Consider the following 15790-nt stretch of genomic DNA (forward strand, 5'->3'; position numbering starts at 1 on the left):
GGTTTATAAATGCCTCCTGGTGATGGTGGATCATTTTACTCGATGGGTTGAGGCTTTCCCAACCCCTAATGATCGTGCTAGCACCGTTATCCGATATTACTAGAGTCTGTTATTCCACGTTATGGCATTATTCAAACCATTGACTCAGATCGAGGTACACATTTTACCTCTCAGGTACTCCAGGGTGTGTGTAAAATCCTGGAAATTGATTGGCTGTAAAAAAAACCCCATGGCACCCCCAGAGTTCAGGCCGTGTTGAACGGATGAATCAGACCCTGAAAAATCAACTCACTCGACTTCATGAGGAAGGTGGCCTCTCCTAGATTAAATATTTACCCTTAGCTTTAATCAGGACTCGCACAGCTCCTCATAAGGACCTTGCTGTCTCACCATATGAAATGATTTTTGGTCTTCCTTACATGGGATTCCACACTGATACCCCTACCCCTGAGGCTAATGACCAGTGCATATCTAAATATTTACAGGGACTTTCTACTTCTCTATATGACTTAAGACAGAAGGGTTTATTAGCTCAAAACCCACCCCTGGACTATCCTATTCATTCTATTAAACCTGGTGATTGGGTATATGTAAAAGCGTGGCAAGACCATAAACTAAAACCGATATGGGACGGCCCTTATTGTGTACTTCTGATTACAGACATTGCAGTGCGAACAAAAGAAAAGGGGTGGACTCACATACAATGCATTAAACAAGCTAATCCATGGACTAAAGACGTTGATAATATTCCCTCCACCTGGCGTGCAGTCTCACGGTGGTCTGAAAGTTACGCTACGCCGGGAAAAAGTGCTGTAATGTTATTTTTTATTATTTGCTGTATTGTTTTTCTGCTGGTTCCCAATTTTTGGGAAACCACCCAATTGTACACAATGTATTAAGTCCTCCTGGAATAGGGGCAGCAGAGGTGATAATTACTTTGAGGAATGGACAAGTTTACCTTTAGAATGCAGACAGGACACAGGTATAGTGTGTATTCATAGTGGGGTACCTTATTTAGTATGGTTTAATTTAGGATCCCAACGTGGACCAGGGAAACAGAACTGCCCTAGGGGAGTGGATTGGGTTTGTGTCCCGGTCTCTACCGATATTAAAAAGATGAGTGCTAAAAATATGGTACAAAGGGGGTATATATGCTCATGCTCGCAGACAAGCTGCTACTCACAGGTTAGGTAACAATAAACGCCCCCCCCCCCCCAACTTGGCATCTTGTAAATCATCCTTTGGGTCACGAATACATTCGGAAGGCTAAAGGCCATCACTATAAGGGGGATTCCAGTTGTAAATGGCTCAAGCTGCTCCAGACTACCACAGCTGTTTGGCATTTAAACCGTTTAAGCAAACTTCAGGCAGTTTTGGAGATTATCACCAAACAGACAGCGACGGCCTTGGATTTATTGGCTGAAGAACAACAACAGATACGAGCTACAGCTTATCAAAACCGCCTGGCTCTCGATTACTTGTTGGCTGCTGAGGGCGGCGTTTGTGGAAGATCGATTGATGGCAATGGTCACAGTGGTCAGGTTGAACATTTTACTGGTGACTGGAGGTGGATACACACAGCCCTTATAGCAATTGGACTCATTATTTTAGCCATCATGATACTTCCCTGCTTAATGACTTGTGTGTAGTGTTTAATTCAATGGACCCTTCATCAGATCACTACAACCCAAAGGATGTATGTTTCCCAAACTCCGTCTGATGATGCTGAGATTGCAGTTCGTTTGCTGACTTGCTGGGAAAAAGACCAAGCTTCCAGTTGAGAATTTACTAAGCGTAGCTAAAGAAAAAGTGTGGATTGTGAGAGATAATAGAATATAGGAAGTAAAGCTAGTATGAATGAAATAAGGAATACTAGACTAGAGGAAGTTAAGTAAGTGCTGAGTAGGGATGAATTCCGTTAAGAGTGTGAGGAAGGGTTACGCAAGTATAATAGAATAAGGGTCTTATAGTGATAGAAAGAATTAGCAAGTTCTGCATAGAATTAGTAAGTCCTGGGGGTTGAGATGTGTGAATAAGGACAAAGGCAGATTCATGAATAAGGATGGGACCCAGACAGGATACCCCATGGTCTTTCAAGTTTTCAAGAAAAACTGCACCGTAGGCAGACAGAATTACCAAATGCCAAACCAATCCAGGAGGCAGAAGAATGTTAAGGGGGAGGGTACCTCTACACTGAAATGAACTGTATAAAAGTTGGGTGAGCCCCAGTATGTGTGTGTATTCCCAGGGTAAGGGGAAGCACCCAACTTTGCATTGTTGTACAATAAATGTTCTTTGTTCCTAACTTTTGTCTCGAGCGAAATCTGTGAAGGTACTTCTGTTTCTCACACAATGGTTATGGGTTTTATATCCATATAAAGTCAGTACAAGATCTGACAGCAAACACCAGAGTAATCCTGCTAAATCAGGGTTCTACGCTTACGTTTATCAGGTAACCCATCCATTGCCCTTTTCAGGATCTTTGTCATCATTTATTTCAAAGAGCTGGGTGTCTCTGGTGAGGACAGCATTTATTGGCCATCCCTAATTGCCCATGAGAAGCTGCAGCTGAGCTGCCTTCCTGGACCTCCTGGTGAAGGTGCTCCAGCAATGTTGTGGGGGAGATGTTCCTGGATTCAACCCCAGTGACAACGAAAGATCAGTGACATAATTCCAGATGAGGATTTTGCGTGACCAGAAGAGGAACCTGAAGGTGGTTGTATGCCCACAGGTCTGCTACACTTGTCCATCTCATGGTGAAGGTCACAGGTTAGACAGGTCACATCTGAGTAGTTCAGGTCAGGAATTTACTTTGTTGATAACAAACATACAGCTACCTTTTCTATTCATTTTGTAACTGCTCATTCAAATTGTCTGTCGTAATGTGGCTTCTTTGCAGTGAATACTTCCCTCAAGGTAAGATGATAGCTGCAGTTAGGAACCCATCATATCAGCTCTGGGATTTCCCTATAGGATGTCTCCTTTCTTTCATTCCCCTTACCTATGATCAAATTCACTAGGATACTCGCTGGATGTTGCCGGGTTTGGGGGGACTTTTAATTAATTATGGGTGTGGGGGAAGATTGATTAGACTGGACTGGTCAGTAATGTTGACTGATCTTTCTACCCTTGGATGCTCTCTGATCTACTGAGTTCCTCCAGCAGAGCAGTTGTGTTTCTCCAGGTCATAGAAGGATAGGGACATACTGTAGGTAAATCAGATTAGTGTAGATGGACAGAAAAGGGCAGCACGGACACTATAAGGCAAAGGAGCTTTTTCTGTTCTGTACAACTCAGTGACTCTATAGCTCAAAGGCAACTAACTGTCCACAGCCAAAATGGGACCCAGAGAGGAGAAAATAGTGGTTTTGTCAATAATAACAACAGGATTCATTCAGACATCACCTTTAGCCAAGCAAAAACTTACAACTTCCAGGAAGATCTAACAAGTGGAAAGTTGGATATCTAGCCACACAAGGAGACATTAGGTCAAGTGTTTGGCCAATGGAACATCTTAAAGAAGGAAAGAGAAAAAAAAGGGAGATTGGAGTTTTCAGAGAAAGGATTCCAGAGCTACATTCCTTAGCCAATGAAACACTAATGATGGATCAAATACATTAGAGGATTAGCAATAGGGTTGGTCAGAGAACTCCAGGTACCCAGAGATTATGGGGGCTGGTGGAAATCAAACAATGTAATAGGCTAGAACATGGAGAGATTGGAATAATAGTTATAAATATGCATGTAGCTGCTCTCAGTGGATATACACCTTCGGGGTTGCAGCTGGAAGGAGGGAAGGAAATGGTGAGTGGAGCAAACTGAAAATTAGAAAGTGTGGTTCCAAACACAGAAAAGCAGATGAATGTGAGGGAGCAAAAGGCTGTGAAAGAAGGGTATGGAAACCAAACCAGAAAACCGTGTTCCCTTAGAGTTAGCAGGAAAGGCATTAATACTCTGCTCAGCAGTTACCGATGATTAACCGACTGGGAATCCAAGAGTTATGGGAGCATGGCGTCATCTCTACATTTGTAGTCCTGTCATTTTTAAAGCAAGTGGAATTTGAAAAGTGACTCCAATCAAAATCAACAGCCAGAGTAGTTCAAAAAGGAGGATGAAGTTTTGACATCCATTTTATTTTGGAAGGCTTAATGTTTGATGGCTAATGTCATCTGACAATATAAAATAAAAAAAACCCCTGCACTTAGTTCCCATTAAGACCTCCTTCTAAACTCATTTTCGAAGTGCGTTGCCTCTCATTACTTTCAGGCAAGCATTTTAGATGCCACTTCTTCTTGAAAAGGCATATAAATCTGTATACATTTAAGTTCCTCATATGTATTTTCCAGTTTTATGCATATTAAATTCCATCTGATATCCATCTATAAGTGGCACAGCACTGAAGGGGCTCCATCATTAAATGTTGTGAGATGCTCCAAGAAGGCAGCCAACATCATAAAGGACCCTCCACCCCCCCCTCCCCACAATCCCTCTAGGCATAACCTTTTCTCACTCTTCCTTAAGTCATAAGGTACAGAATCCTGAAGTCCACCTCCTCTTCGTTCAAGAACACTTTTGATCCAACAGCTATCAGGCTATTAAACCTCCCAAACAACCCTAATGCAACTCATAAATGACTCCAGGGCTACCAAAACAATCGTCTGCAACATGCCCTAACTGCAATTGTTAATATTTATTCATCTATTCTTTTAAAGGAAAGGAAAGGATAAGCCAGAAATTAACTGGATGAGACCTTTACGGGAAGTTACCATGGGAGGGGGTCTCGGTTTCGTAAATGTGCCCCTGACTAGTACGGAGGTGAGTAACTTTAAGAGAGAAATGACCTCCCTGATAGAGGATCCTCAGGGATGTGCCAAACAATTAGATCAATTTTTGGGACCAAATATATATACATGGGATGAGTTAACATCGATCTTTAGGGCTCTGTTCACTTTAGATGAACGTGGAATGATTCACCAGGCAGGGATTAGAGTCTGGGATATGGAACACCAAGGGGGACCAGAGGCGATACCTGGCGAACTTAAATTCCCCCTGGCAAAACCAAATTGGGATAAGAATACTAATGATGGTCACACATTAATGGAGGAATATAGGGTTAATCTGATAAAAGGAATCAAGGAATCTGTTCCATAGGGACAGAATTTTAAGAAAGCATTTGAGGTTTCCCAAGGTCCCGAGGAGACCCCCTTTGCATTTCTGAATAGATTGCGTACGGCCATACAGCAATATGGGGGTCTGGATATAGAATCCCCAGCGGGTGAACAATTGGTATTAATGGGCTTCGTTACAAATTCAACCCCAGACATTAGAAGGAAATTGCAGAAGACTGAGAATTGGCATGAACAGGGAATAACACAGGTTTTACAGATTGCACAAAGGGCAAACGTCCAGAGGTCTGAGGATAAACAGAAAGGAAAGGCTAAGATTTTGATGCAGGCAGTCAAGGAAGTTGTGGAGGGACAGCAAGGAAAGGGTAGGGGCTGTGTGCCAGCTCCTGGACATTGGGAGGAGTTCTGGGAGTGGGAGAGTAGAGACCAGAGCAGGGGCAAGGGTAGAGGGGAATTCCGGGGACGACGACCGTTCCCGGGATCTCGTGGTAATCCCGGTAGGAATTGGGAAACAGGAGCATTAGTTTGCTACCATTGTAAAAAGGAGGGACATTTTAAGAGAGAATGCCCAATGCGAGCCAGGGAAACATGATCTTATGCACTGATGGAAGCAGATTATGAATAGGGGGGTCACGGTTCTCAGTCAATACACACCGTGGGGCTGCACGGAGAACCATTGGTAAATTTAAGCATAGGACCCCACAGTGACAAGATGACCTTTTTAGTAGATTCTGGGGCAGCCCGGTCTAGTATTTTACAACCACCCGAGGGTGTTAAGATAGAGGACACAGTGATGATTTCGGGAGTAGAAGGAAGAGATTTTACGGTCCCTGTATTAAAGGATGTAAGAATACAAATGAGAGAGAAGATAGTAACGGAGGACATTCTACTAGTTCTCCAAGCTGGAGTTTGTTTGTTAGGTCGAGATTTACAGGACCAATTCGCTATCGGCACCAGACCACAGGAATCAGGTATCGGGGTTCAATTGTATGTATTAACCAAGGAGGATCGGGAACTAATAAATCCTGGAGTATGGGCAAAAAGAGGCAATAGAGGAGTGTTAGATATTTCTCCCCTGCAAGTTACTTTAAAAGATCCTGAGCAAGTAATTAAACGAAAGCAGTATCCAATTCCGATGGCTGGCCAAAAGGGGCTGCAGCCAGTAATTGACCAGTTGGTGAAAGATGGTATACTCGAACCTTGTATGTCACCTTTTAATACCCCTACCCCTGAGGCTAACGACCAGTACATATCCAAATATTTAAAGGGACTTTCTGCCTCTCTATACGAATTAAAACGGAAGGGTTTATTAGCTCAAAACCCACCCCTGGAGCATCCTATTCATTTATTAAATCTGGTGATTGGGTATATGTAAAAGCAAGGCAATATCACCAACTAAAACTTGTCTGGGAGAGCCCCTATTGTGTACTTTTGATTACAGACACTTCAGTGCGAACGAGAGAAAAGGGGTGGACTCACATAGAACGAATTAAACAAGCTGCTGATCCACAGACTAAAGACATTGATAATCTACCCTCCACCTGGCATGCAGTCCTTCATCCTTCTGATCTGAAAGTTACACTACGCCGGGAAAAAGTGTTGTAATGTTGTTTTTACCATTTGCTGTTTTGTTTACTTGTTGGTTCATAATTTTTGGGAAATCACCAAATTGCTCACAATGTATTAAGTCCTCCTGGAATAGGGGCAGCAGAGGTGACAATTATTTACCTTTAGAATGCAGACAGGGCGCAGATATAGAGTGTAGTCATAGTGGGGTACCTTATTTAGTATGGGTTAATATAGGATCCCAACATGCACCAGGGTAACTGAACGGCCCTAGGGGAGTAGACTTGGTTTGTATTCCGGCCTCTACAGATATTAAAAAGAGGAGTTTTAAAGAGATAGCACAAAGAAGATGGTGAGACAATGACAGACAGAATGTTAGTCAGGATTGTACATGTAGCAGAGATAGAGTGAATACATATGCTAATGTTCCCAGACAAGCTGCAACTCACAGGTTAAGTGACAAGAAACACCCCTCCCCAACTTGGTCTCCTGTAAACCATCCTTTGGGTCACACAGACATTCGGAATGTTAAGAACCACCACTGTAAGGGGAGTTCCAGTTTTAAACGACGTAAGCTGCTCCAGAACACCACAGCTGCTTGGCATTTAAATCGTTTAATCAGGCTCCAGGCAGCCTTGGAGTTCATCACCGAACAGACAGTGATGGCCCTGAATTTATGGGCTGAAGAAAGATGACAGATACGAGCCACAGTTCAACAAAACCGCCTGGCTCTCGATTACTCATTGGCTGCTGAAGGCAGCGTTTGTGAAAGACTGGTTAATGACAATGCTCACAACGGTCAGGCAGTTAAAGACACTTCTTCAGGAGTTCGAAAATCTTCCCATGCCCAGGTTCAGACTTGGCAACCTTGGTCCGGTGTGGGATGGACTAGACTTTTTATTGGTAACTGGAGTCTGATACCCACAGCCCTTATAGCAGCTGGACTTGCTATTCTGGCCATTATGGTGCTCCCCTGCCTAAAGACGTGTGCAGTATTAAATTCAACGGATCTGTCATCAGATCACTATAACCCAAAGGATGTATGTTTCCCAAATTCTGTCTGATGATGCTGAGATTGCAGTTCATTTACTGACTCGCTGGGAAAAAGACCAAGTTTACAAGTAATACATTCCAGTTGAGAATTCACGAAGCGTAGCTAAAAGAAAAGTGAGGATTGTGAGAGATGAGTAAAACTAATATGAAAATATGAGAGATGAAGAATGCTAGTATGGATATGTATAATGAATAAAGCCAGTATGAATAGGATAAGGGTAGATAATAGAATGTAGGAAGTAATTAGTCTGAATAAGATAAGGGTGTTCTAGCCTTAGAGAGAGTCAGCAAGTTCCACATATGTAATTAGTAAGCCTTTAGACAGAATTAGCAAGTTCTGCATATAAGAGTTAGTAAACCCTGAGGGTTGGGAAGGTGTGAATAAGGACAAAGGCAGGTGAATAAGGACAATGACATGATGGGACACAGACAGGATACCCCCTGGTCCTCCAAGTTCACAGAAACAGCATGTAGGCAGACAGGATTTGCCTAATGCCAAACTTATCCAGGAGACAGAAGAATTTTAGGTGGGGGGGAGGGTACCTCTACACTGAAATGAACTGTATAAAAGTTGGGTGAGCCCCAGTATGTGTGTGTATTCCCAGGGTAAGGGGAAACACCCAACATTGGATTGTTGTATAATAAATGTTCTTTGTTCTCAATTTTTGTCTTGAGCAAATTCTGTGAAGGTACTTCTGTTTCTCACAAGTTGAATATGTACAATCCCCTCCAATGCAGAAAACAATCTGCCTTTAAATTATGATGAAATTATGCTCCTTAGTAAACATTAGAATCAGTATTTTAGATCCTATGGTATCCATGAAGAAATTCATGGGAAATCTCCCAGCTAATCCCAAATTACAACACATTTCTTTCACAATAGACTTTTGTCCACAAGGAGCCGAACTGAGATTGTTTCCAACACCTTCCGCTGAGGACTCAGGGAGAAAATTGTTGGGCGTGCAATGTGACTGGTAACTGGAACAGGTTCGCGTTAAGCAAAACGATGCTGCTACACTGGGGCTCGTGAATTGTAAGGAGGGCCCAGAGATAAAGAGAAAGACGCAGAATGAGGAAAAGGGAGAAAGAATGTCAGAGGAAGAGAGAGAGTTGGAAAAGGGTGTATTAGAGAAAGTTTGTTGAAGAATTAGGTAAAAATATGGAGGGTGATGATTATACAAGGTAGCGAGAAAATGGATGCACAGCAATACTTTCTGACTTGCCTCAGGAAGCAAACAAGAGAGCAATCATCTCTTCTGTTACGCTGCACAAAGTTTTAAACACTGATATGATAAATTGGTCACAAATTAAAATCAAACACAAAAACATATGAGCTGTGAACCAGCCGTCAAACAAATACTTGCAACATTTTTTGAGCTCATCGTTGTCTAATGTTAAACTTCATTCCAAGATGTGGATCTATTCTCATTTCTTTCTCTTGCACACCTAGTCAAGCACAGTCTTAGTTGAAACCTTTGATGCAAACTGTTAAAGAAAATCCCCATGAGAAGACTAATTTGATTGAATTTCCCATGCTCTCAGCAAGGAGACTTTGAGTGTGACAGGCCTGTCAACCCAGGCATTGTATTCTAATTGCTCTTGATGTATTTTGTGCTAATTACCATTGTGGGACAAAATAAACAGCGATCACAACAGATTATGGCAGCTTTACAACCAGTAATCAACTGATTATGTGTCCTGTTTTGACAGAGGTGCCCCCCCCCCCCACATCTCCCCACAATTCCCCATCAGCTTCTCACCAACATGGCACTTGTCACAAATACCAATAGTGCCCCCTTTTTGCCTCATTCAATGAAGATTCTATTGGGCAACATCATGTGGGTTAATTTACATAGCCTTGCAAGATTTGCTATTTTGTCCAACACGAAGGACATGGAAAGCCTAAACCAGTCAGAGGAAATCCATTTTGATTAATTCTGCCACTTATCTTTGTGTGATTTGTAAAGGAAATGGGTCATGGCAGTGCACAAAAGATAAATCTTCTGAGCAAACTTCTTCCATTGACAGCAGTAACTTAGCGATACCAATTACAGGCGCAAGCTTCACTTTTATCCAGATATGTCTTGCAGTGACTAAATGCTTAACCTGCAAAGGCTGTACCTTTTGAGCACAGTGGATGCGGACAATACCTGGGGTACTTGGTTGCACTGACTGGGAAGATCTGGAATTTGACACTGCATTTGCTGTGAGTTGACTGATCTCAGCAGAACAAGTAGTAATTATCCAGAGTTATGGAGAATAAAGGAAAGAAGTTAATCAGCAGGTATCCTCATTGCAATCCTGGAATATCCACTTAAGCAGAGAGAGGATAACTTCAGTGGTAAATTTGAGGATTGCCTGAATAGCCAACTCATTGCCAGGGTCAAAGCTTTGGAATATTGAGACTAACAGGTGGACAAAGTGCAAAGGCTTTATGGAGAGTCACCTACTGGGAGAGATCTCACCAGACCCATTATGCAAGCCAGCGTCTTATTATTGAAATGGAGTTTCCCTCCTATAAGCAACTGGAAATAAAAATTGAATTGTCACATGTACCATGATACAGTAAAATGCTTTGTCTCGCAAGCTATCCAGGTAAGTCAACTCAAACAGCAGGAAGTGCCATAACAACAAATAAATAAATCTACTGTGTAGGGAGTGGTGTTGCAATTGTCAAGTAGTGGAAGGTAAAGAGAAAAGTCCATTAGAGATGGGGAGGGCAATACCTTTTGGCAGTGAGAGGTCCATTTAAGAGACTGATAACAGTAGCAAAGACACTGTCCTTGAACCTGGAGTTGAACTGAGGCTGAAAGGGTTGGCAGAGCAGTTATAGTAATACTATTACAGCACTAACGACATGGGTTTGAATCCGATGCTGTCTGTAAGGAGCTTGTACCTTCTCTTGGTGCCTGCGTGGCTTTCCTCCAGGTGCTCTGGTCTCCTCGCACCCTATAAAATGTACAGGATTTGGAGGTTAATTGGTATATTTGGGCAGCATGGGCTCATGAGCCAGAAGGGCATGTTACTGTGCTATATCTCTAAATTTAAAAAAAATAAAAACATCAGTGGGATTCCTCAATCAATCTTTTCCTTTAGAACTGCTGGTTTGAAGGAAATTCAGAACAGTCATCTTTTTATTATCACTGGAGTTCAACCCTGGAACTAGTAGCGAGAGCATTATAGAGTGAAGAACTCAGCAGGCTTCCCTACCTTACCACTTTGCAACCTGCTTGTCCGAAAGGTTTAGCTTCAACTCCTAGTCTGGGGCATCAATCCGTTTGGGGAGAGAGCTCATTTTTTGAATGAATTGCCAAACCGTGATCCTGTAGAGATAAACTATTCCACTGCACTATTTCAAAGAACTGTGGAAGAGTGTTCCCCAGTGACCTGGTCATCATTTAAACTTGGACTGACATCACTAAGTAGACCATCTGGTCATTTTTCTGCCCAGATATCAAGCACCATGCTTTCTAAATCCTTCTTCAGGATGTGCCCCCTGATTGTAAAGCATCCTGGGGATCTGAAGGTCGTGAAAAGCAATACATTCATCGAAGATTTCTTTTCTCTCTTCTTTCAAATCTCTCTATAAATATTCAACATTGTCTTGCTTTCGCTTAAAGAAAAATCAAATGAAACCTTCCTATTGCATACTCAACAGTTCTTTGAAATGCAATGAGCTCGAGTTGGAACTTCTGGGTGTTCTGCTCACTTTCTTTGATCAGGTGACTGTGTGCCTGTCTCCTGCAGCAAGAGTTGTTAAGCATCAGGGGGAAAATGAGTTTTCATTCACCATGGGATTTCACTCTGCCGTGTGCCTGATTCATTAATGGGCTGGGTTAGTGGAAAGTACCAGCACTGTCTCATCTCATGAATAAATTGTTGATATCTCTGAAGGAAGCTGGACCTGACATTAATATGAGAGTCCGTCATACCCTTCCAATGAGTTTGGATAAAATGAGTTGGCATTTTCTTTAAAGATTACAATGCACTTCTATTGTTAGCACACACACCACACTCACACACACCACATACATACACCAAACTCTCACACACCACACACTCACACACCACCCCCTCACACACCACACACACACACACACACACCACACTCACACACCACACTCTCACACACCCCACACTCACACACACCGCACATACACGCACCACACATACATGCGTCACATTCACACACGCACTACACTCACACACAACACATTCACACACACACCACACTCACACACACCACACTCACACACACCACACTCACACACAGGCCCACACTACACAAACACACACACACACACACACACACACACACACACACACACACACACACACACACACACACACACACACACACACAGAAAGTGGAAAAACCATCAGATGTCATTTGGATTAATGGTGAATTGGAGAGGAGTGATACTCCAAATCACCTCGCTACCCCGCTTGGTTGAAGTAAATTTGTCATGAGTCTTGTCCTGTTGACTGGCTCACACTGGAACCAATACAATAGTCTTCAATTTCTTCAAGTTGGAAACACCAACATTATCAAAGATTCTACCTTTCATTACTCAATTTGCCAGTGGCTTCAGTAACTAAATGGATGGTAGTCTGGTAAAGATTGGTTTGTGTTTGACCATGATGAATCTTGTTGAATAGACCTGTGTTCAAACCTTGCAAATACAGACAGGGCACTCGAGAGAGGAAACAAAGTGGTGCTTTATTCGAATAAGGATCAATCCACTGAGAATGACATGGGTTCAAGCACCACTCCAGGATACAATTGAGCTGCCACTTCAGTGCAGTTTTGAGAGATTGCGGCTCCATCAGGGATGTTGGCTGGGAAATTCTTTTCTACATATTTATGGTACTAAAGAACAGTGTAGTCACCTACAGTTGTGGGATTTTCCTGAGTAAAGCTGTGTTACATCTACTTCAGCACAGCACATGCCACTGATCCTTTCCAAAATTCTTGCAGCTGCCAGATCTAGTCTACAGGCATGATCACAATAGCCAGTTCTTAAATGGATTGGCCACAATAAAAGGCGTAGTGTAGAATTGGTGCTTAGCCAATGGATGCTGCGATAGCAAAGGGTATGGGTGGGTGCTCAAAGGGAAACAGAGGGTCATAGGTACTCAATCATGATGAATATTGTCAGCAATCAGCCCTATGTTTATATCTTGCAAATTCAGTGAGGTCAGTTAAAGGAAGAAATGAAATACCCAACTTTGTGCCAACTTCTGGGCCACTCAGAGCATATTATGATATTTTTAAAAATTAACTTTAGACATGCAACACGGTAACAGACCCATTTCAGCCCATGAGCCAATTATACCCGATTGACCTACACCCGTGGTATGTTTTGAAGGGTGGGAAGAAACCAGAGTCCCTGGAAAAAACTTGCACAGACACAGGGAGAACATATAAACTCCTTACAGACAGCGCGTAATGAACCCTGGTCCCGATCGCCGGCGCTGTAAGAGCGTTGCACTAACCGCTACCCATCCATGCCACCCAAACTGGAAATTGAATGATTGCTTTTTTTCTGGTAGGCTTTTGGTTAATGGTGTCTCATTCTTTACCTGTGCAAATCTCCACTCATTGATGCTATCAGTAGTGTAAAATTCATCCCAGTATGATTTTCAATCTCCACAGACAGAAATACAGTTGTTATCACTTCCTGACAGAGCAACCGGGTTTTATTGAACTCTTTTGCCCCAGGATCATTCCTGGTGAAAAGTTTCATCCAGAAATGTTGACAAACATTTGCCTTCCAAGGACGCTGCCTGACCTGCTGAGTTCATTCAGCCTTTTCTGTTGTCCCACAAAATTTCTTAAATTTTAAATTTGTTTAAATTTAGACATATAGCACAATAACAGGCCATTTTGCCCCGTGTGTCTGTATTGCCCAAATTACACCCAATTAACCTACACCCTGGGTACATTTTGAATAGAGGACGGAAACTGGAGCCCCCCCCCCCCCCCCCCCCACATTCCCGGGAAAACCCAAGCAGACACAGAGAGAATGCACAAACTCTTTTCAGACAGGGTGGGATTCGAATTCTAGTACCGATCACTAGCACTGTAAAGGCGATACGCTAATCGCTACGCCAAACGTGCTGCCCGAATTGAGTTCTTATAAAGGTTGACACTGAGGCTGCTTCAGTGTACTCACTGAGATCTGTGACCTCCTGGGTGCTCAGAAGGTCGAATATTCATTAACACCACAGCAGATAACAGATCTCCGTGAGGTCACAGATTTCTGACAGGACACAGATCTCAGTGAGGACACAGGACCTCACTGCTCTCAATGAAGCCACAGGAGGACAACAGATCTCAGTAAGGAACTAGCACATCACATAGCTCAGTGTGGACACAGATCTCAGTGAAGTCATAAGAGGTCACAGATCTTGGTGAGGTCACAGGTGGTCATAGCTCTCAAAGGGGTCACAGAATGTCACAGATCTTAGTAAGATCACAGATCTCAGTGAGGACACAGGCTTTGATGTGAAAACAGATCTGTGCCCTCCTGTAACCTCACTGAGATCTCTGACTTGTTGTGACCTCACTGAGAGATCTATGTCCTTCTGTGTCCTCACTGAGAGCTTGTGATCTTCTATGAGCTCACTGAGAGCTGTGCCCTCCTGTGACCACACTGAGAACTGTGACCTCATTAACATCTGTAACCTTATGTGTTACAGATCTGAGAGCTGTGCCCTTCTATCTCATCAGCAAGGTCTATGACCTTCTGTGAACTCACTGAGATCTGTGACCTTCTAAGTACACAGGTCACAGACTTCATTAAGGACACTGAAGGTCCTAGATAAGAACACGGTTTTGTGGGGCAACCACAAGAAGCTTGAGCAATTCAGCAGGTCAGCAGCATCCAAGGAAGGGAATTGTTTGTCAACGTTTCTGGACAAAATTGTTCATCAGGAATGATCCTGTGGGAAAAAGATTTCACTAAAACCCGGATGCTCTGTCAGTAAACAATCGTATTTCAAACTGGTGAGGTTGAAAATCACGCATGAATGAATTTCTAATGTCACACTGATGCTGACATCATTTAGGGGAGATTGGAACAGGCAATGTATATGTCACAGTGTGAAATGAAGAACAGGAAAATGATCAGGTGTGGTCGAGTCGAAGTTCATTAAAAGTCATTTACTCAAACAGGCATCTGCAGCTTTTTGAAAACCCCACACGTTCCAAATGACGTGATCGCATTGTGATGTCATGACGTCACCCAGAACCTCCTGAGCAGGTTCAATGAAGCCTCCAGTGAGCTGCTACAGTAGCAGTGTTTAATCTAAACACTGGGAAAAAAGATGGGCATCCAATAGCATAACATGCTCTAAACAGCCCAGCAGTGGGCATAAAGTTGCTTTAAACTAAGATTCAATCTCACAATTTCTTTTGAGATGTGTAGAGACGTGCAAAGCAGCTCGGGCCACTGATGGTTTGGACTGGACTCTGTGTGTGTGACTGCAGGAGCTGCAGGAGTGTTGGAGCTGAATCCATGGACACACGGAGACTCTGAGAACAATCTTTTGCTCCTCTTTCTCTGACTGTAAGAGGCGCTTGAGGCAATTTCTGCCGATGGTGAATGTGTCCTCCTTACGCCAGATGAAAACATACTTCATGTAATTACAGAACAATAAATTGATTTGTAACAATACCCTGAGTCACCAGTTCATGGTGGAAGAATAAAGGAGAGCCAATGGCTGTAAAGGGGATACAATTCCTCAGAGCTCCTGTGTGACACTCATTGTTTACTTCAGGAGACAGAAAAGCTACTTATTTACCTCAATATTGGTATCCGAGAGGGTTTGGGGTGTGGGGGGGGGGGCGGGTGGGGAGTAGGGTAGGGGTGAACACAGTCTGGATTTGACACCTGCCTACGCACCTCAGAAGTAATTCATCAGCCTAAAGCTCTTCAGAACATCCCAAGCATTTTAAAGACTTTCTGACAATAGATTTGTTCCTTCTGTTTAAAAGCAGAAAGGGGATTAATCGTGAGGAAATCATCATTATTTGCACTCTC

The 15790-nt window shown here is 42.9% G+C and overlaps 1 protein-coding gene across 1 annotated transcript in view; it reads right to left on the bottom strand.

The window, feature by feature from the left end:
• LOC138742912 (uncharacterized) overlaps positions 1–15432 on the bottom strand; it is a 56454-nt gene extending 41022 nt beyond the window's left edge. Inside the window, exons 1-2 of the mRNA XM_069897796.1 lie at positions 15155–15432; positions 10642–10694 (exon numbers count right to left, since the gene is read on the bottom strand). Of these exons, the coding sequence (XP_069753897.1) occupies positions 10642–10694; positions 15155–15382 (281 nt within the window). The 5' untranslated portion in view covers positions 15383–15432. The remainder of the gene's footprint in view (positions 1–10641; positions 10695–15154) is intronic.
• Between the last annotated feature and the right edge of the window lie 358 nt (positions 15433–15790).

Source organism: Narcine bancroftii, chromosome 9, assembly GCF_036971445.1.
Source record: "Narcine bancroftii isolate sNarBan1 chromosome 9, sNarBan1.hap1, whole genome shotgun sequence".
Classification (NCBI taxonomy): Eukaryota; Metazoa; Chordata; class Chondrichthyes; order Torpediniformes; family Narcinidae; genus Narcine; species Narcine bancroftii.